We start from the raw sequence: 20,651 nt of genomic DNA on the forward strand, positions 1-20,651 counted from the left end.
TAATTATTGCACATTAAAATAAAGCAGTGCTCAGCTTATTATTTTACTAGAAGCCTGGCTTACTTCAACTTACATTTGGTTGTGCACACTTTTTCCAGAGATGAAACTTGCCCGATCTGTTCCCCTCACAGTGAACATAAAATTAGCAATCTCAAGGTTCTCCACACCTTGATCCCCTCTGACCCTTGCATGAAGATAAAAAAGTTTCAAAGAGACCAGTGTGTTAATAAGCATGTAACAGTGAGGTTAACATACACATTTAAAAAATGGTATAACTTACCTTGACGGCAAACCATTAATCTCAACAGAGTTAAAAAAAAAAGGTGAGCCCAGTTGATGCCTTGTTGTTGTTGGCAACATCCAAGTACATTATCTACACATAAAAGGAACATAGCATGTAATATTATAGCCACCTAAAACATGCAGTAGAGATCACATAAACTGTCAAAAGGCCACCTTTCTTGAATAGCCATCAATGCCCCCAAAAATGACAATGTTATACCTGTTTGAGAGAGAGAGAGAGCAGACTTTCTTACTTGCATTCTATTAATCAGTGTATTTTTCAGGCACAAATAGAAAACAACCAACCTTATGAGTTTATGGTTTGTATCCACATGAACAAGAGAGAGGGGTCCCCTTACAGAATAGCTTCTTCTTACCACACAGCCTAACTGTAATTCAGGACAAAATTCCAACTGCATCTACCCTGTGCATAGATGCCATTAATCTGCTCCACTGTATCCTGTGACCTAAAGACCTTAGTCTCCCCATAACTAACCTGTAACCCACGTGAGGCATTTCAGTCTTGATGTTGGATACTACTGTATCTAGCTCCTGGTCACTCGTGCTGAATGACTCTAACACAGAGAAACTAAAATCCTTCATCCTGCGAAAAACTGTTCTCTCACTAACTCCTAGTAATTTTGCTATGCATGAGACAGGCAGCTGGATGTCCAGCAAGGACTTAAGCCTTTGCCTTGTGATATTAAATTTAGGACGCCCCATTACTCCTTGAACTGCCTCCAACTCAACTGAAGGTACTTCGTTTTGTACCTGCCCTCTTACCAAGGTTCACAGCTCTCGGAGAGCATTCACTATCACTTCAGGTATATCAATTTGTTCTGCCAGGGCATGAATAATAATCAGCTCGTGTGTACAAATAAAGTTGTGATAGTCAAGGTCAAGACCAGATGCAGAATTGCTGACAACATTCTGCAGTTTATTCAACAACCCCTCCAAAACGTGCTGTCTAAGCAAGACCTGTAGGGTTAAAAGAGTATAATTATTACCCGTACAAGTAAAAAAACAGAACATTGTTTACACAGGATATTGACCAGAAATTCATATCCTTTCTATAGTCATCTAACATAGGATATAATGTAAATATAATGTATATTTAAGCAATTAATCGCAGTACCTGAGGTTGTTGACTCTGCCGATCCATGGTGAAGCCCGCTACAGATGTGTACGTCGCGCCATGGCGCCTTTCCCAACAAATGAGAATGTAGAGGAGCAGCAGGAACAATGTCATTGGTCAAAATCCGTTACTGCTTTCTGATTGGCTGTTTTCTGTGAATTCCGAGCGCGAGAGCATAAAAAGATTCGCGAGCGCGCGGGAGGGGTTTGAGTGCGCGCGCACGCTCCAGTAAACGAAAGAAGAGTAAGTTCGTGCGAGAGCAAGATAAATCTGAGCGCGCACAAGTGGTTCTGTAGTGGAGCAAAGCGAATCTGAGCGAGAGCAGAGTAAATATGAGAGAGCACATTAATATTTTGCGCGAGAACAAAGAAAATCCGTGCGAGCTGCGTGAATCACGCTCTCGCACTTAAAAAATGTGCTCTCGACTATTGGCAGAGAAATAACGCCATACCACTCTGGCTACTTGTTCCTCAGCACACAAACTGGTAGGTTTCTCCCAGTCATGCTCAGTTTTTAATGGTGAAATCATTTTAAATTGTGAAATTAATCTTAGCTAGGAAAAAAAAGGCATATCAGCCAGTTTAGCTACTTTGGGCTTTGGTTGCACACAGTGAAGAGCTAATCACCATAATTATCAAAATCACCAAATAATCATATGAAATTAAACTATTTCAAATTTTATAGAGCACCTTAAAATCAGTGTCATTGGCCAAGGTACTGTACACAAGTAAGAGCATAAAATACATATAAAAGAAAACCACAGTTAAAACAAAAACAACCAACATCTCAAACTGGGTTAAAAACCAAAGAGAAAAAATGTGTTTTAAGAGCATATTTAAAAGCAGAGAGTGAGTCAGCCTGCCTGACATGCAAAGGGAGATTGTTCCATAGTTTTGGGGCAGCGACTGAAAAGGCCCGGTCACCTCTCATCTTCCTCTTAGTCTTTGGGATGACTAAAAGTGACTGATCAGCTGACCTGAGTGAGCGTGAAGGGGTGTATGAGTGGAGGAGGTCAGATAGATACGATGGGGCAAGGCCGTGAAGACCCTTAAAAACCAATACAAGAATTTTAAAATCAATTCTAAAATGAACTGGGAGCCAGTGACGTGAGGCAAAAATCGGTGAAATGTGCTCACATTTTTTGACACCAACTAAAAGTTGAGCAGCAGCATTTTGTACCATCTGTAATCGGGTAAGTAGTGTCTGGTTCAGCCCAACATAAAGTGCATTGCAATAGTCCAAACAAGTTGTGATATAAGCATGGATTAAAATCTCAAAGTGGTGCCGTGAAAGAAATTGCTTCACCTTTGTCAGTTGTCTTAATTGAAAAAAAGTGGACTTGACTACTGACTTAATCTGAGCATCAAATTTTAGATTACTCTCCAGTTTTACACCCAGATTTGTTGCCGTCTGTGTCCGATATTGATTCAAAGGACCAAGATCAACATTAATTTTGGAGGTGTCACTAGGTCCAAACAGCATGACCTCGGTCTTCTCATCATTCAGGTGCAAAAAATTTGTGTGTCTCCAATGCACTTTAAAAGATGGTCTGCATAATATGCATTTTGCTGCTTTAATGGCACAAAAATTTGACAGTCATCAGCATAAAAGTGGAAAGCGATGTCGTGTCTCCTAAAAATTGATCCCATTGGCAGTAGATACAGAGATAAAAGAAGAGGGTCAAGTATAGAGCCTTGAGGTACCCCACATGTAAGGGGCGACGTACAGGATTCAGAAGCTCCAATATGGACACAGAAACTTCTCTCTGATAGATAGGATCTGAACTAATCTAAAACAACACCCTTAATGCCCACCCAATTTTCCAAACGAGACAGGAGGATCTGATGGTCCACTGTATCGAAGGCCGCTGTTAGATCCAACAGGACCAAAGCAACACAGTGACCAGAGTCAGTGGATAAAAGAAAACCCACAACATTTACGACATTTGGCAGATGCCCTTATCCAGAGCGACTTACATTTTTATCTCATTTTTATACAAGTGAACAATTGAGGGTTAAGGGCCTTGCTCAGAGGCACCTCAGTCATGGCCTCAGGTCTGGGGATTGAACCCACGACCCTCTGGTCACAAGACCAGTTCCCTAACCACCAGGCCATGACTGCCCCGGCAACAGTGCCAAATGCGCTTAGCTGGCAGTAGACAACTTTCTCTAAAATTTTTGAAAGAAAAGGAAGTTTGGAAATTGGTCTAAAGTTGGACAGTTTAGAGGAGTCTAGATCAGGTTTTTTAAGAAGTGGGGTCACCACTGCATGCTTAAAACTGACAGGCACTATACCATTTGCTAAGCTCCCATTAATAATATTAAGTAAATATGGTGCCAAGGTGGGAAAGACCTCTTTAAAAAGTCGGGGTGGAATGAGGTCATTTGGAGACCCAGCAGGCTTCATATGACCAATGATATCTCTCAGTGATGACAAAGTGACAGGCTCAAACTGGTCAAAAACACCTGGGCATGTCACAGAGATAAAGGGGTCATAAACGGGAGAACTAATGAGGGCCTTAATGCTAGAAACCTTATTAATAAAAAAGCTCAAGAAGTTCTCACACAATTCAGTGGAGCTCTCCAGGCAAACCGATTGTGGTGCATTTAGGGCAGAATTTACAGTTTTAAAAAGAACGCAAGGATTGTTAGTTAGAAGAAATAATATCAGAAAAGTACTCGGATCTAGCAACTTTCACAGATCCTCCTCCACCTGTGGATCGTTCAAGAGCTCAGAACCCATTTCATGCTTCAGAGTCACCCTATGCTGCAACAATTGGGCAAGACACCAGCCAATGTTCTCCCTTTCTCCATAGACATGTACCACCAATTTCTCACTGTCACGATTCCAACATGACAGATTTTGTCAGGTTCCTTGCTCGCCGTGAGCTTGTCAGTACTGGCCTACTTCAATTCAATGACCAACCTGAAAGCTACAGAGCCTGGCAACGCTCTTTTCAGAATGCAGTGGGAGGTTTAAACTTGACATGCAGTGAAGAGATGGATCTCTTAGTCAAGTTGCTGGTAAAGGAGTCGGCTGACCATGCTAAGCATATAAGAGACATCCATGTTAAGGAGCCAGAAAAGGGACTGAGGATGATTTGGACCAGATTGAATGAATGTTTTGGTTCATCTGAGGCAATTGAGAATGCACTTTTCCAGAAAATAGAGAGATTTCCCAAGGTTGGCAACAGAGATTACATGAAGCTCAGAGATTTAAGTGATCTGATAGAATTACAAGCAGCTAAGTTAGAAGGAGATCTTCCAGGCTTTTCTTACTTAGACACCCCCAGAGGTGTAAATCCTGAGGTCCAGAAGTTACCCTACAGTCTGCAGGAAAAATGGCTATCATTTGGATCAAACTACAAAGACCAATTCCAAGTGGCATTTCCTCCCCTTGCTGTCTTTGTGGACTTTATCAGCCAACAAGCACGTATAAGGAATGATCCAAGTTTCAGTTTTACAGGACAACTGGATGTTCTCAGCAAAACAGACAAGCCTCCTTGGAAACAAACCAGAAACAGAGAAGTCTCCATACTCAAAACTGAGATTCCTGCTGCAGCTTACTCTGACCAAGATGGGTATAAATGGAGGATAGAAAATCCAGAAAAATATGCCCTATTGACAAAAGGCCCCATACACTGAGGAAATGTTGTGCCTTCCGTGAGAAACCTATTGAGGAGCGGAAAGCTTTTCTTAAAGAGAACAGAATCTGTTACAGATGCTGCGTGTCTACGTCTCACACTGGCAAGGACTGCAAATTGAGCAATAAATGCAGCGAATGTGACAGTGAAAAGCATCCCACTGCCCTCCATCCTGGACCAGCACCTTGGATTAAAGAAACAAGCCCTGACTCTGAGCATGGCGGGGAGGAGATAATCTTGCCCTCCTCAGAGTCAACTGCTCTATGCACTAAAGTCTGTGGTGGTGATTTCACTGAGAGGGCCTGCTCGAAGATTCTTTTAGCCAAAGTTTACCCTACAGGTACCCGAGACCGATCCAAAGGTTTATGTAATCCTCGATGAACAGAGCAATAGATCCCTGGCTTGTTCTGAATTCTTTGATATCTTTAACATCAAAGGTCCCAGTTCTTTTTACTGTCTGAAGACCTGTTCGGTAGTGTCAGACAACATGGGTAGAAGAGCTTCAGGGTTCCAGATAGAATCTATAGATGGGAAAGTAAGTCATCCTCTTCCAAGCCTCCTGGAATGCAATGAGATTCCAAACAATAGAATGGAGATTCCTTCTCCCAGTGCAGCTCTCCATCATACCCACTTGAGATCAATTGCTCACCTTATCCCAGAGCTGGAACCTAAGGCTGCCATAATGCTGCTTTTAGGTCGTGATGTGATCAGAGTCCATAAGGTTCGCAAACAGTTAAATGGACCTCAGGATGCCCCATATGCCCAAAAGCTCGACTTGGGATGGGTGATTGTTGGAAATGTCTGTCTAGGAAGGGTCCATAAACCAGAAACAGTGCACACACTCTATACCAGTGCTTCAGAGAAAAGACATCTAACCATCTTTGAGCCTTGCCCTAATGTTATTCAGGTGAAGGAGCGATACAGCTCCATACCTTCTGTAGGAGCCAAAACGGTTATTCATGTGTATGTTTTTGTTTTCTCATATGTTCTTTTTTGTTTGAGTGTGCTCCACCTATTGGTTGCAGTGGATGGGCCACGTGGATAAGAACAGGTGTTGCTACCTGGAGGGCGTGGCCAAAGCAGGAAGACACGGTCTTTGACCTCACATCCCGAAGGCCAGGCTGCCACAGACAATGCACCTCTCCCTTATTTTGTTTCAGTTGTAATCTTTGGTTTATCTTTGTAATCCTTAGTTTCAGTTATGTTTGGAGTTTCTAAAACAGGCGTACTCAACTAAATTTGTCCGCGGTCCAATTTTGGCAGATACCTGTGACCTGAGGTCCGGTGCAGCGGGGGTGGCGAACGTAAGTTGTTGAGTGGGGGGGTGGGGGGTGGCGAAGTTAAGTTGTTGAGCGGGGGTGGCAAACGTAACACTCGTGACGGAGTGTTTTTTCAATAGCCCCGAAGTAAATGCTCCTTTTTTTTTTGGTCCGTATCCTGTTAATCAGGAATGAGATTGGGTCCGGACAGGACTGCGTTCGGGTCCGGATCCGGACCGCCGTCCGCCAGTTGAGTACCCCTGTTCTAAAACATTATGTTTTTATTATTTACAAAAAATATTTTCTCAAGTTGGACAACGACTTTCTGTGGACCTTGGATCTTTTTTGTCTGTGAAGAGTCAGACATTTTTGCTTAGCCACCATAGTGGTTATCAACAGGACAGGAAATAACCACTACACCTTCATATATCCAAGCTGAGTTCCCTAGGATGAGACACACCTACAGTAAAGATGACAGCCGGTTTGGCCATGCAGTTTTCCAGGTTACCAGTGAGGATAATCAAATAGCTCCATCCATAGAGGACATCACCTTCATGGAAATCATGGAACAAGGCCTCAAGAAAGACGAAAGCAACAGCTGGGTGGCCCCACTGCCTTTCAAGGCACCAAGACATTGTCTCCCTGACAACAAACCCCAAGCTCAAAACCGACTCCATTCACTCATACGTAGCCTTAACAGAAAAACAGAGATGAAACAGCACTTCTTGTCATTTATGGAAAAAATATTCGAGAATGACCATGCAGAAGAAGCACCCTGTCTTAAAGAAAATGAAGAGAGATGGTACTTACCCATTTTCGGCGTATACCACTGTCACGTAGGGCAACGCCCCCTCTCGTAGCTGTCACTCTGGGTTCCCTCATGTCCGTGTTCCCTGCCTGTTTGTCCCGCCCTGCTCGTTTGTCTTCGTGTTTCCTTGTTTGTTACCACGCCCAGTGTCATTGCCATCACCTGTCCCTAGTTAGTTTCTATGTATAAAGTCCCGTCATTCCCCAGTCGTGTCATCCGTGATTTTGTCTACTTCGTGCCTTGTGCTTTGTTATACCTGTTCGTTGTGAGTATTGTTTACGCTGCCTGCATTCCTGCCTGTTCCGTGTTTCCCCGTCGTGTTTGGTTTATCTGTCCGAGTATGTCTGTTGTTATTTCTTGTATGGACTGCCTTCCCGTTATGACCCCTGCCTGCCACTACGACTCTGCTTTTGGAATTTCCTGTATTAAATCTCGCTCTCCTCCGCGTTTGTGTCCGTCTCCATGTTCTGCCCAGCGCAGATCGTTACAACCACCCAAAGAAACTTGGAAATATCCGTGTGGTATTCGATTCCAGTGCTCAACAAAACGGAGTGTCACTCAATGAAGTTCTGTTAACTTGGCCAGATCTCAACAACTCTCTTTTGGGAGTGTTAATCAGATACCACAAGGAAGCTGTTGCTGTGACTGTAGATATACGGCAAATGTATTATTGTTTTCTTGTGAGAGAAGATGACAGGAACTTTTTAAGATTCCTGTGGTTCAAAAATAATGACCCTAGCCAGGACATCACTGAGTTTCGCATGAGGGTTCACGTGTTTGGAAACAGGCCTTCTCCAGCAGTGGCTATCTACTGCCTCAGACAGTCTGTTAAAGAAGGAGAGCCAGAGGTCAAACTGTCACATATGACCGTGTCCCCCTCCGTTAGCTGTCACTCCAAACCCCTCGTGTCTGTGTTCCGTATCTGTTCATCCCGCCCCGCTCGTTTGTCTCATAATTCCCTTGTTTATTGCCACGCCCCTGTATCATTGTCTACACCTGCTCGTAGTTAGTTTCCATGTATTTAAGCCCTGAGTCTCCCTTGTCCTTGGTCCGGTATTTTGAATTTATTTGTGATCGTGTTTATCCCACTGCTGTTCTCTGTGCCTGACCATTTTCGTGTTTCTCCTGTTTCCCGTGCCCCCTGTCTTGTGATGCCTGTCTTTAGCCCTATCCGGACGGGATTAGTTTCTCAGGGGGTCCTGGGGTAATTTTCACTTTTACGGGGGGTCCTCTGTGATTTTAATCCCGTCCGGAACGAGCATGTCCGTGTTTTTCTCAGACGTCCTCAGAGAAAATTACAGGCGGAATTACCTACTGTTTTTCGCTGTACTCCGTGGTCGTCTGGTAATTTTAGTCCCGTCCGGATCCACATGTCTGAGTTTATACATGCAGACATCACCTCGCGTTTAATAAAACAGCTATATGTCCACTGCCACGCACCGTAGTTATACGTTGGGCGCGCGTTTTCACGGAGATCCACGTAAAGACAGCGGCGAGCGAAAATGGATTTACTGGATTTTTTAATGGATTTATTTTATTTTATTTAACGGATTTATTTAGCTATTTACATTCATTAGCGTTTTTTTATAATGTGTTTTCTGTATTGGTTTAACAAAATAGCTTAACTTAAACGGAGATCTTAAATGCTGAACTGAACAGTAGTAAAGTTAAAAGTTAAAAAGGAATCATCAGAGTTGGCAGTGTGACATTATTAAACATGCTATCACGTGACAAGGCGATGTCATGTGACCGAGAAAGCCAAAAACTCACGGGTCCTCCTGTTTTTTTCAATTGCTGTCCGGATGCAAGAGTTTTATCACTGAGTACAAGGGTGAAATATTTTTCACAGACGTCCCCCTGAAAAACTAATCCCGTCCGGATAGGGCTTTTGCCTGTTTTACGGACTGCCCTCCTGTGATTGACCCTGCCTGGCTAAGCGACGACGAATATGGTATTCCCTTCAATAAATCTCGCTCTTCTCAGCGATTGTGTCCGTCTCCTCGCTCCGTGGCGCAAGCCACGTTACATAATACCGGACCCACCAAGGACACAGCGAGAGAGCGAGACTCTGGTGAGTTCGAACACTGTAATGAGATGTTGGCTGGATTAATCCGGTTCGACTCTCCGGTATTGCAGTACGAACGAACCAGAGACAGGAAATCCCCTTGCGCTGTGGGTACAGGGGAGTCTCGTCGCTGCAAGAACAAAGCGAAGACACTTCCCACGTCTAGCTTTAGCGACGAGCTCCCTGGTAAGCGCTATGTGTCTGCCCGACTCCAGCCTGTAGCGCGAGAGTCGGGCAGACGGAATGAATGTGCAGACGAGCGTTGGCTTGGCTCTCGGTTGGCTTTCAAAAGTCATTGTGAGCTCCCGATACCTCAGACGAGGCGGAGTCACCAGGAAAGCCACCGAGAAGCAGTTGTGTCTGTATGTTCTTCCAGGCGCAGACCGGACCAGGGAAGGAGGAAGACCACGCCCCCAGTACAGAGCCCCGCCGCCACAGCGCATGAGGTCGTCATCTTGCCGGAAGAGGACCTCCCTCCGCTACTCCCGGAAGCTAACCCCCGAGGGCTCCCCAAGAATTTTTTGGGGGGTCGTACTAGCCACTCAACCCAGGAGTGGCCGGCTGGTACCCGGGATGACGTCAGAGCGGCAGACACGCCCCCGAGGACGTCAGAACGGCGGACACGCCCCCCGAGGACGTCAGTGCGGCGACTCCGCCCCCTGAGGACGTCAGTGCGGCGACTCCGCCCCCCGAGGACGTCAGTGCGGCGACTCCGCCCCCCGAGGACGTCAGTGCGGCGACTCCGCCCCCCGAGGACGTCATGTCACCTCTGCGGCCTGTTCCCGCGATCCTGAGGAGGTCACCCACGCCAGTTGCCGTTCCCGCTGCCCGTCGGCAGTCCACGCCTGTTCCCGTTCCCGCTGCCCGTAGGCAGTCCACACCGGCTGCTGTCCCCGCGACCCTGGAGAGGTCGCCCGCGCCGGCTGCTGTCCCCGCGACCCTGGAGAGGTCGCCCGCGCCGGCTACTGTTCCCGCTGCCCGCCAGCGGACTCCGCCTGTTCCCGCTGCCCGCCAGCGGACTCCGCCTGTTCCCGCTGCCCGCCAGCAGACTCCGCCTGTTCCCGCTGCCCGCCAGCGGACTCCGCCTGTTCCCGCTGCCCGCCAGCGGACCCCGCCTGTTCCCGCTGCCCACCAGCGGACCCTGCCTGTTCCCCTTGAGACTGTGCTGCCCCCTGTTGGGCATAGACTTTGTGTTCCCCCTGCTCCGCCCTGTGCCTCCTATGTTCCGTTGCCCGTGTTCCCCTTGCTCCCTGGTCCCATCCCTGGTTTTGTTTTGGTCCCTGTCCCCGTGGTTGTGTCTGTCAAGGTCTGTGTTCCTGTTCCCGTGTCGGTTTCCCGTGGTGTCCTCTCTGTCCCTGTCCCCATGTCTGTTCCCCAAGTTGTTACCCACCTTGTGCCAGTACCTGTCTCCGTTGTTCATGGTGTCTTTGCCTCTGTGTTTGCCTCCGCCCTGTCCCCTGGCCCCGCTCCCGTGTCTGTCCCCAGTCCTGTCTCGTCTGGCCCTGCCCCTATTCCTCGCCCTGGCCCTGTCGGGTCTCATTGTGTCCCCTGTCCTGCCCAGTCCCTACCCGGCTCCTGGCCAGTCTCTGCTCCCCTGTCTCCAGTCCCTGCCATGCCCCAGGTCCCTCGTCCTGTTTTGTCCTGGTCTGTTCCTCCGGTCTGTCCTGTGTCCCGTGGTCCCCTGCCCTGTCTACCCTTGCGTGCCCCGGAGTGGCACGCCTTGAGGGGGAGTACTGTCACATATGACCGTGTCCCCCTCCGTTAGCTGTCACTCCAAACCCCTCGTGTCTGTGTTCCGTATCTGTTCATCCCGCCCCGCTCGTTTGTCTCGTAATTCCCTTGTTTATTGCCACGCCCCTGTATCATTGTCTACACCTGCTCGTAGTTAGTTTCCATGTATTTAAGCCCTGAGTCTCCCTTGTCCTTGGTCCGGTATTTTGAATTTATTTGTGATCGTGTTTATCCCACTGCTGTTCTCTGTGCCTGACCATTTTCGTGTTTCTCCTGTTTCCCGTGCCCCCTGTCTTGTGATGCCTGTCTTTGCCTGTTTTACGGACTGCCCTCCTGTGATTGACCCTGCCTGGCTAAGCGGCGACGAATATGGTATTCCCTTCAATAAATCTCGCTCTTCTCAGCGATTGTGTCCGTCTCCTCGCTCCGTGGCGCAAGCCACGTTACACAAACAGTTTGTCAACAGGAATTTTTATGTTGATGGTGGGCTCACCTCTCTTACAAACGTTGAAGCTGCAATCAATTTATTAAAGATGACACAGGACACACTAGCCAAATCCAACTTGAGATTGCACAAAATTGCCTCAAATAAGGAGTTTATGGAAGCCTCGCAACTGACTTGAAGGACTTGGACCTTGCTTCAGATACACTACCAGAACAGGGCAGCCTGAGGTTAAACTGGGATCTCAAATCTGACACCTTTGCTTTTAAATGTTCAGATGAAGAGATGCCTTTCACCCGACGTGGTGTCTTGTCTGTTGTGAACAGTGTGTATGACCCATTGGGATTTGTTGCTCCAGTTACCATTGAAGGCAAGTCCATCCTCAGAGAGCTTACGCAAGGGAATGGTGACTTGGATTCCACACTGCCAAAAGAGATGGAAGACAAGTGGATTTCGTGGAACTCACTCAAAGATCTAAGCAATCTTCATATCCCTAGGACGTACACGGACATTTCTTCCAGCGAAGCTGCTCACAGAGAGTTGTGTGTTTTTTCAGATGCCTCAACGAAAGCCATAGCAGCTGTCATCTATCTCAAGGTGACGGATGCTGATGGCAGTAGCCAGGTGGGTTTCGTCATGGGCAAAGCAAAATTGACCCCTCGCCCTGAACACACCATACCTAGGCTTGAGCTTTGTGCTGCAGTGTTGGCAGTAGAGTTGGCAGAGTTTGTTACAGCAGAGATTGACATGCAGTTTGACACTACGACTTTTTACACTGACACCAAAGTAGTGCTCGGCTACATTTATAATGAGACCAGGCGCTTCTATGTCTACGTGAGCAATCGTGTCATAAGGATACGCACATCATCTCGCCCTGAGCAATGGCGCTACGTATCCACAGACCAAAATCCTGCAGATTGTGCCACCAGGTCTGTCACTGCTGCTCATCTTATAGGCACTACTTGGCTTCGTGTACCTGCCTTCCTGACATGTCCTAATCGAGAGAGCACAGACAGGGAAACCATTGAGTTAATCAACCCTGCTTTAGATGCAGAGGTTCGTCCTCGGGTTTCCACACAGCACGTTTGCTATAGCACACAGTAGAGAAGTTAGCCATCTCCAGTTCATCGCTTCAGATCTGTTTTCATCCTACTAGTTGGTGGCATCCTCTGTATGTATCAACATATATTTTATGTTTATTCATAAATCTCCTTCAGTATATGTTAATATTTTTATGTTTAGTAATATTGTTGACAGTGTCAGCTAAATTGATAAATGACTGTGTTAAACGTCATCTCTTAGAATGTGAACTATACAGTATATACATATACTGGTCTCTGTAATTAGAGAGAACGCGTGCGATGTAGGTGTTGTTTATGATAAACGTGTAGCTAAGCAGACAATCAGGTTAATGCTTTGCTGTACTTCTTTTCAGTTTCACCCTTTTCAAATCATTAAACCTGTGGACAAATAGACAAGTGTCTTCAGAGTCGTGGTTGAAGAAAGGTGTTTATCTGACTGTCAAGTCACATCATCCCTTATGTGAATAGAGGACAGTACAAGGATCATGGAGTTGGTTCTGTGTGAGGAAGAAAAATAATTGGTCATAGACTGCTCGCTCCAGAGTTTGTGATAGAAAAGAAAGAAGTGATACCGGTCTGTAGTTATTCATGTCAGACGTGTCGTGTTGCTTTTTTCAAGATTGGTACCACCCTTGCCATCTTGAACACAGTAGGTACATGACCCAAAACTAAGGAGATGATGATTGCTGAGATGACTGGAAGGAGATCTGTTGACATATTCTGGAAGAGAGTGGAAGGAATTGGATCCAGTGGGCATGTAGTAGGATTGTAAATGTAAATAAATGTAAATGTGCCATATTTAGTCAATTGTGATTTTTTCACCGCAATCAAAATTTGTCCTCCGCTTTTAACCCATCTGTGCACTTAGAACACACACACAACACACACACACACACACACACACACACACACACACACACACACACTAGTGATTACTAGGGGGCTGTGGATCACACATGCCCAGAGCGGTGGGCAGCCCTAGCCCGGCGCCCAGGGAGCAGTTGGGGTTAGGTGTCTTGCTCAAGGGCACCTCAGTCATGGCCCCAGGTCTGGGAATCGAACCCACGATCCTCCGGTCATAATTTATGTCTATAAATCTATAGTCTATAATTTATTTTTGCAATTTTTATGGCTTGTTTTACTTCTTTGTTGACCCTTTTCTTTTTGTTGAGGACTTCCTTGAGCTCCTTGGTGATCCAGGGCTTATTGTTGGGGAAGATTGTGACTGTTTTGGAGGGAATTATGTGGTCTACACAGAAAGAGATGTATGAGGTTACTGCTCTGCGAGCCGGCCGGTCGACCACACAAGCAGCGACCCGAACCGCTTTATACTGCAGTTGTGTCCCATGAAGAATTCCCTTCAGATACTGTGAGTTAAGGTGATATGTTTTGTTTCTCAATGTGTTTGCCACACATCACTGTGATGCCCAGTCAAACTTATGTTTTATGAGAGTTGTACAACATTATTGAAATTGTTTCATTTACCTCATCATACTCCATTTGCTTTTATATCTATTTATTTCTCACATTTAGGTAAAACATCAACCCAGAAAAAAAGAAAAGCTTGGGAAGTCGAGGAGATACAGGCTGTGCAAAGACATCTCAAAAATGTTATTGTTTCATGTCGTGTCCCAGGGAAGGCAGTCTGTGAGAGATGCATAAGTGCTGAGCCTTTAGCACTTAAAAACAGAGACTGGCAAAATGTCAAATTCTTTGTTCACAATCACATTGTGGCTTACAAAAGAGGCATAAATTAGAACTTAAAAAGTTTTTTTTTTCTGAATTAACAGATGTAAACATTGACGGTCATACTTTTTGGGTTTTTTTTTCTACATTAAAAAAAGCCTCAGTGTTTAGGGCATTGGAAAATCCATAAGGAGGCATGTCATAATTTGTGCAGTAAAACCAAAAACTGCAATTTTTTCACACTGATTTAGTTATACTGTACAGCTCTGCTGTTGACTCCTGTCACACCTTTGTTTTATATATTATTTTTTTAACTGGCCTTGACTGGAATAAAAAAAGGGAGTAATTCATTACACAAGATGGCTTTTTGTATGCACTTATTTGTGTGTGTATATGTATGTACATGTGTGTGTATATATAATTTTTTTGTTTTTAAATGTCCCCATGATGTTCTTTAACTAATTGATCTGTGTATCGTCCCCATTATGTTGCATACGCATATGCTAATTTCTGTGTTATGCAAATCAGATCCTAAGTCCTCATTTGACATAATGGTAACACACTGGGAGACTTACACACTGTGCTTTTCTGGCGGCCAAACCGCTTCTTTGCACGTTTCGACAAGGAAAGATCAGTAACAGCAGCAGTTCCACCATTTGACTGCAGTGGCCAGGGCCGGAGTGGGTCACTTTTTCAGCCCGGGAGTTTCATGCCCAAATCCGCCCCAAAATAATTTTTCCCTCCCAATCGGCCCAAACTAGAGGTTGACATGAGCCGGCCCATCGGGAATCCTCCCGAATCTCCCGATTAGCCACTCCGGCTCTGGCAGTGGCTATAGCATCACGGTGGAGGAACATGAGGTGAGGAGAACATTGAAGACGGTGAACCCCAGGAAGGCTGCTGGACCAGATGGAGTCACTGGATGGGTCCTCAGAGAATGTGCAGACCAGTTGGCTGGAGTCTTTACCAAGATCTTCAATGCATCCCTATCCCAGTCCTTCATCCCGCCATGTCTGAAATCAGCCACAATTGTGCTGATCCCAAAACAGGATAGCATTGGCGGCCTAAATAATTTCAGACCAGTCGCCCTGACACCAGCCGTCATGAAGTGTTTTGAGAAACTGGTGAGACATCACATCAGGTCTTGCCTTCCAGTTACCCTCGATCCACTTCAGTTTGCAGACAGAGCAAACAGATCAACAGAAGATGCCATAGCAACAGCGCTCCATGCCACCATCTCCCACCTGGAACTGCAGGGACACTATGCCAGGCTCCCAGACAGACTGACTGTCAAACTAATGTACATTGGTCTTCCTTACACCATCTGCAGTTTGATAAGAAACTTCCTCTCAGACCGTGTACAGAGAGTTAGAGTTGGCTCACATCTCTCCACAGCACTCAGCATTAACACCGGCTCTCCACAGGGCTGTGTGCTGAGACCACTCCTCTACACTCTGTACACCTATGACTGTGTCAGCAGCCACTCAGACAACGTCACAATCAAGTTCGCTGATGACACCACTCTGGTCGGACTGATCTCTGATGAGGGTCATCAACATGGCGCAGAAGGTTATTGGACATTCTCTCCCCTCCCTGGAAGACCTCTACAGCACTCGCTGTCTCAGGAGAGCTTACACAATCACCAAGGACAGTACACACTCAGGACATAAGATGTTTGAACTGTTACCGTTACCGACACCTCAAAACAAGGACAAACTGTTTGAGGGACAGTTTTTATAACTGGGCCATATTCCTGTTAAACAAAGACTATACAGTTCACCGGTAGCCAGATGTTTTTCTGCCTACAGGGACAAGTGCAATAACCTATGCTGCTAAAATACAATATAATGTGCAATAACTGATGCTGCAAATGTTAATTTCTTCACTTGTGTACATAGGAAAGCTTAGTGTGTAAAGAGGAGATGCCTGTATAGTTAATCATGCCTCTTAATCTGTTATTTCATTTGTTTATATTTAAGATTTTTCTATTTTCTATTTTAAAATTCTATTTTCCATTTGCACCAAGGGGGCTACAAACCAATTTCATTGCGCAATGCACAAGTACAGTGTGTAATGACAATAAAGGTTCATTTCATTACTTGGTTAAATCAAAAATCTAAGATGACCATTGTATTTTGTAGATTTTAATTATGCATGCCTGATTTTTTATTCACATCTATAGAACCATGGGAAAGTGGTGTCCCCAAAAAGCATGTGTTTGACTAGTGTCCCCACCAATAGATTAATACAAGAATGTGTGTGTGTGTGTGTGTGCGCACGTGCGTGCGTCTGTGCATAGATCAGATTCCCATGTGACGTGTTTCTAATATGTGCAGTGCTGTTGTTGAAGAGTTTGATAGAATGTCTTATGATGGAGGTTACAGTACCTGAAAGAGACCAGTGGAGGAACAGAACCATCACACAGACACTCTCCATCTCTGTAAGAGAACCATACAGTGACATGTCTGTTTAAATATACTGACACTTGAAAACCAAAAGCATTAGCGTTTTGTCCTGGATGCTACACTCTGTGTGACTCCTGACACAGCTTAATGTGTTTGTCTGCATTTGCTAGCAAATGTTTGCTAATATTTTTGTTGAGAGTGTTTGGAAATATGAAGGCTTATCGAATGTTCACATCACGTGCTCTGTGTACGACCCTTCTCTGGGTTTTGATCAGAAGTTTTATTCCTGTAAACCGGTTTTGCTCTGTGCCAACTTGGCCTTCTTCCACTCACCCAGGAAGGATTATCTATCCTTGGGAAGATCTGCTGGCACGGATCCAAGTAAACCCGAGATCAGGGCAGCTGGATCTCCTATCGGCTAATATTATACCAATGGAATTACTTAAGAGGGAGTTGGCGGAAGCGTATACAAAGGAAGAGAGGATCAAGAGGAGGTATTCAGAACCGGTTGAAGAGGAGAGGGAACTGCTTACCGGCTATCACACTCTCAAACGTGCGCTCATTACGCAACAAAAGAGAAGAACTTTTGACACTTCTGAAATTTGATTTGAATTATCGACAGACCAGCCTTTTTTGTATTTAATCTCCAGTTCCTAGTTGCTGGTGTGGTTCTTTTCTGTGTCAAAGATAGAGAGACTGGTGCATGATCACTGATAGGATAGGATGATAGGATGAATCTGAGTGTCTTTGACATCTGTCATAATAGAATTGCTAACTAAGAAGTTGTCTAAACGAGAATGTGAATGGTGTACTGCCGAAAAGAAAGAGTAGTCCCGGAGAGTGGGGTGTTGTGAACGCCACGCATCAGAGAGCCCAAAATCGTTCATATATTGTTTTAGGGTGTCTATAGACTGCCAGTTCCTTTGACTCACTGCTGTACTGAGCCTGTCGATATCTGGATCAAGTACCAAGTTGAAGTCTCCTCCTATTATTAGTTTGGTGTCAGAGTGATCAGAGAGTGCAGTGAAAATATTGTGAAAAAAGGAGGGGTCGTCAACATTTGGTCCATATATGTTAGCAATACATAAACGCATATTTAGAATGGATAGGTTGAGTATTATGTATCTACCATCTGGATCTGTTATATTGTTATTAATGGAAAAGTTTATCCTTCTGTTAATTAATATGGCTACCCCCCTTTGTTTTGAGTTGTAACGGGCTGAGTACGAATGTGGGAACTGAGGAGAGGTCAATGTGTATGTAGGTGTTTTGGACATGTGTTTCTTGTAGAAAGACAATATCTGCTTGTAAGTCATTTAGCTGATTAAAAATTTTCAATCCCTCAAACCAGTTCCACGTACATTCCATGTAACAAACTTCAGTGAACTCATGTTAAAACAAATTGTTTGAGTGTTGAATGTTTGCCAAAGGTGTGTGTGTTGCACATCTGTGTTGTATGACTGTGTTGTACATTTTGTGTATGTATCTGTGCTATATGTCTGTGTGTATGTGTCTGTGCCTGCATGTAGCGATCGTGTTTGTGTGTCTCCTGTATGTTAGTGTGAGTTTTTCCTGTATGTCTTTGTGTGTGTCTGTTAGGTATGCCTGCATGTATGTGTGTGTGCGCGATTACAATACATTGAGTCTTGAAAGTGGGTGAACAAATCACAGGATGAGTGCAGAAAGAGAAAAGGAGAGGGAAAGGGAAAAAAGGTGATACGTAAAATGAAAGTACATATACAACAAAAAAGGATAAATAACTAAGACTTAAAGCTGCCTTTTTCCATGTATGTAATATCGCCATATTTTGTCTCGTCAAGATTGGACTACTATAATAGTCTTCTAATTGGATGCTCTAAACAATCCATAACGAAGCTACAACTTGTACAACATACTGCAGCTAGAGGCCTAACTAAGGCTAGAAAATTCAGTCATTTTAATCCCACTCTCGCGGCATTACACTGTATTCCGATTAAATATCTAATTGAATTTAAAATTCTTCTGTTGACCTATAAGGCGTTAAATGATCTTGCTCCACAATATCTGCTTACTACAACCCGTCTCGCCCTTTGCGCTCCCAAAATGCTGAATTTCTCTTACTTCCAAAAATTTGTAAGACTTTCTCCTTTAAAGCCCCTCAATTATGGAATAGCCTTCCAGCTCCAATCCGAGATTCTGACACAGTTCCAATCTTTAAATCTAGACTTAAGACTCACCTATTTACACTAAATTAAATGTGGGGTGTAAGTTCTCATTTAGTTATCTTTACAGAAATATATACAATATTATATTTTATATATATATATATATATATATATATATATATATATATATATATATATATATATATAATCAGTGGCGATTGCTCTAAGACTTCCCCTAAAATAAAATAAGTGATCAAACATATACTGTTGTGTGTACATGTCATTGACGAAATATGCGCTACAACGCGCTCAACTTTTGTTCAGAATCAGCTTCTTATCACTGGTAACGATGCGGCTTTCCTCTCACTCAGTCTCGCAGCTTCACTGTGTTTTAAACGGTGTGGATGCTGAGCGTCTACAGAGTTCAACAGAGTTCAATATATATATATATATATATATATATATATATATATATATATATATATATATATACACGCAGTATTATATTATAATACTGTGTATATATGTATATATATATATATATATATATATATATATATATATATATATAAATAAATTCTGAAAGTTCAGAATTTATTCAGAAATTCAGAATAAATTCAGAAAGTTGCTCATGCGCAGTACCAAAGAAGAAGAACAACGCAGTACGGCTTGTGGAGGGAACATTACAGGCGCGAAATAAAACTGCCTTGTCTGAGACTTTTTGAATCCGTATTTCATTGCAGGTAAGTTGTATCGATTATCTTGTGTTTTTTAGTTACATACGTTTTAAATATTATCCGTGTTTCAATGTGTATTTGTTGCATACACTGTTGCAGCTAAGAACGAGCTAACGTTAGCTGAGCTAAAACCGCTAACAGCATGGATGAACTTGATGGCGTCACCGTGGTGACTGAGGTAATGTAGTCAAATATACATTTAACGTAGTAAATAAAATATTGTACGTCATATTTTATTATGCACCAGTAACACCAATACAAATATACAAAATATACATGGTGTTATATACATAAATGTACAAATATACATGTTGTGTGAAAATCATTCTACCTGTCATCAACACCCCTACACTCACTCTACCAATCATCAACACCCCTACACACACAGTCTAACAGTCATCAACACTCCTACATGCACTCTTCCAATCATCAACACCCCTACACGCACTCTACCAATCATCAACACCACTAGTCATCAACACCCCTACACACTCTACTGTGGAAGACCAGACTGGATCTGGATAATTCTGGTAGTACAAGAACACCGGGGCGTGTTGAGACTACAGAGTTGTGCAGAACAAGTTTATCTTGCACGTGTTTGGTGGTGTGAGTTGAAAATATCCAATAGGATATAATGATATCATATTTCAACTTGTATAATTATAATGAGGTGTTACAGATCTTGGATCCTGATGAACTAGCCTTAGTTGTCAAACTGGTAACTGTATGGTGTCATGAGCACCTCGGGGGCTACGAGTTAGAGCAGTGTTCATGACACTGTATGATGTCATGAGCCCCTCAGGATCTACGAGTTAGAGCAGTGTTCCCCACCCAGAACTCAGGAACCATGACCTAGTTCAGTGTTTCACACCCAATCCTCAGGGCAAACTTGACAGTTCAGCATTGCTCTGTCCATATTACCAATGATTGGGTTGCTTATGGACTGATTTAATCTTGTGGGGTAGCATGTTGGCATTTTATTGGATTAACCCATCTGTGCAATTAGAACACACACACACACACTAGTGATTACTAGGGGGCTGTGGATCACACGTGCCCAGAGCGGTGGGCAGCCCTAGCCCGGCGCCCATGGAGCAGTTGGGGTTAGGTGCCTTGCTCAAGGGCACCTCAGTCATGACCTCAGGTCTGGAAATCGAACCCACAACCCTCCGGTCACAAGACCAGTTCCTTACCACCAGGCCATGACTGCCCCTGTTGGATGTGTTAGGAGA

The 20,651-nt window shown here is 44.3% G+C and overlaps 1 protein-coding gene across 3 annotated transcripts in view; it reads right to left on the minus strand.

Annotated features, from left to right (window-relative positions):
- Nucleotides 1-20,651, minus strand: part of LOC143486771 (butyrophilin subfamily 3 member A2-like) — a 61,743-nt gene that overhangs the window by 34,779 nt on the left and 6,313 nt on the right. The window contains exons 3-4 of one of the 3 annotated variants that reach the window (XM_076986205.1): nt 16,521-16,571; nt 1,042-13,167 (exon numbers count right to left, since the gene is read on the minus strand). In XM_076986205.1, the coding sequence (XP_076842320.1) occupies nt 9,992-10,732 (741 nt within the window). In that variant the 5' untranslated portion in view covers nt 10,733-13,167; nt 16,521-16,571 and the 3' untranslated portion in view covers nt 1,042-9,991. Of the gene's footprint in view, nt 1-73; nt 13,168-16,520; nt 16,572-20,651 lie in introns of those variants that run through there. The other 2 variants (XM_076986204.1, XM_076986206.1) reach the window with 2 other exon arrangements.

This window comes from Brachyhypopomus gauderio, unplaced genomic scaffold, assembly GCF_052324685.1.
Source record: "Brachyhypopomus gauderio isolate BG-103 unplaced genomic scaffold, BGAUD_0.2 sc45, whole genome shotgun sequence".
NCBI classification, from domain to species: domain Eukaryota; kingdom Metazoa; phylum Chordata; class Actinopteri; order Gymnotiformes; family Hypopomidae; genus Brachyhypopomus; species Brachyhypopomus gauderio.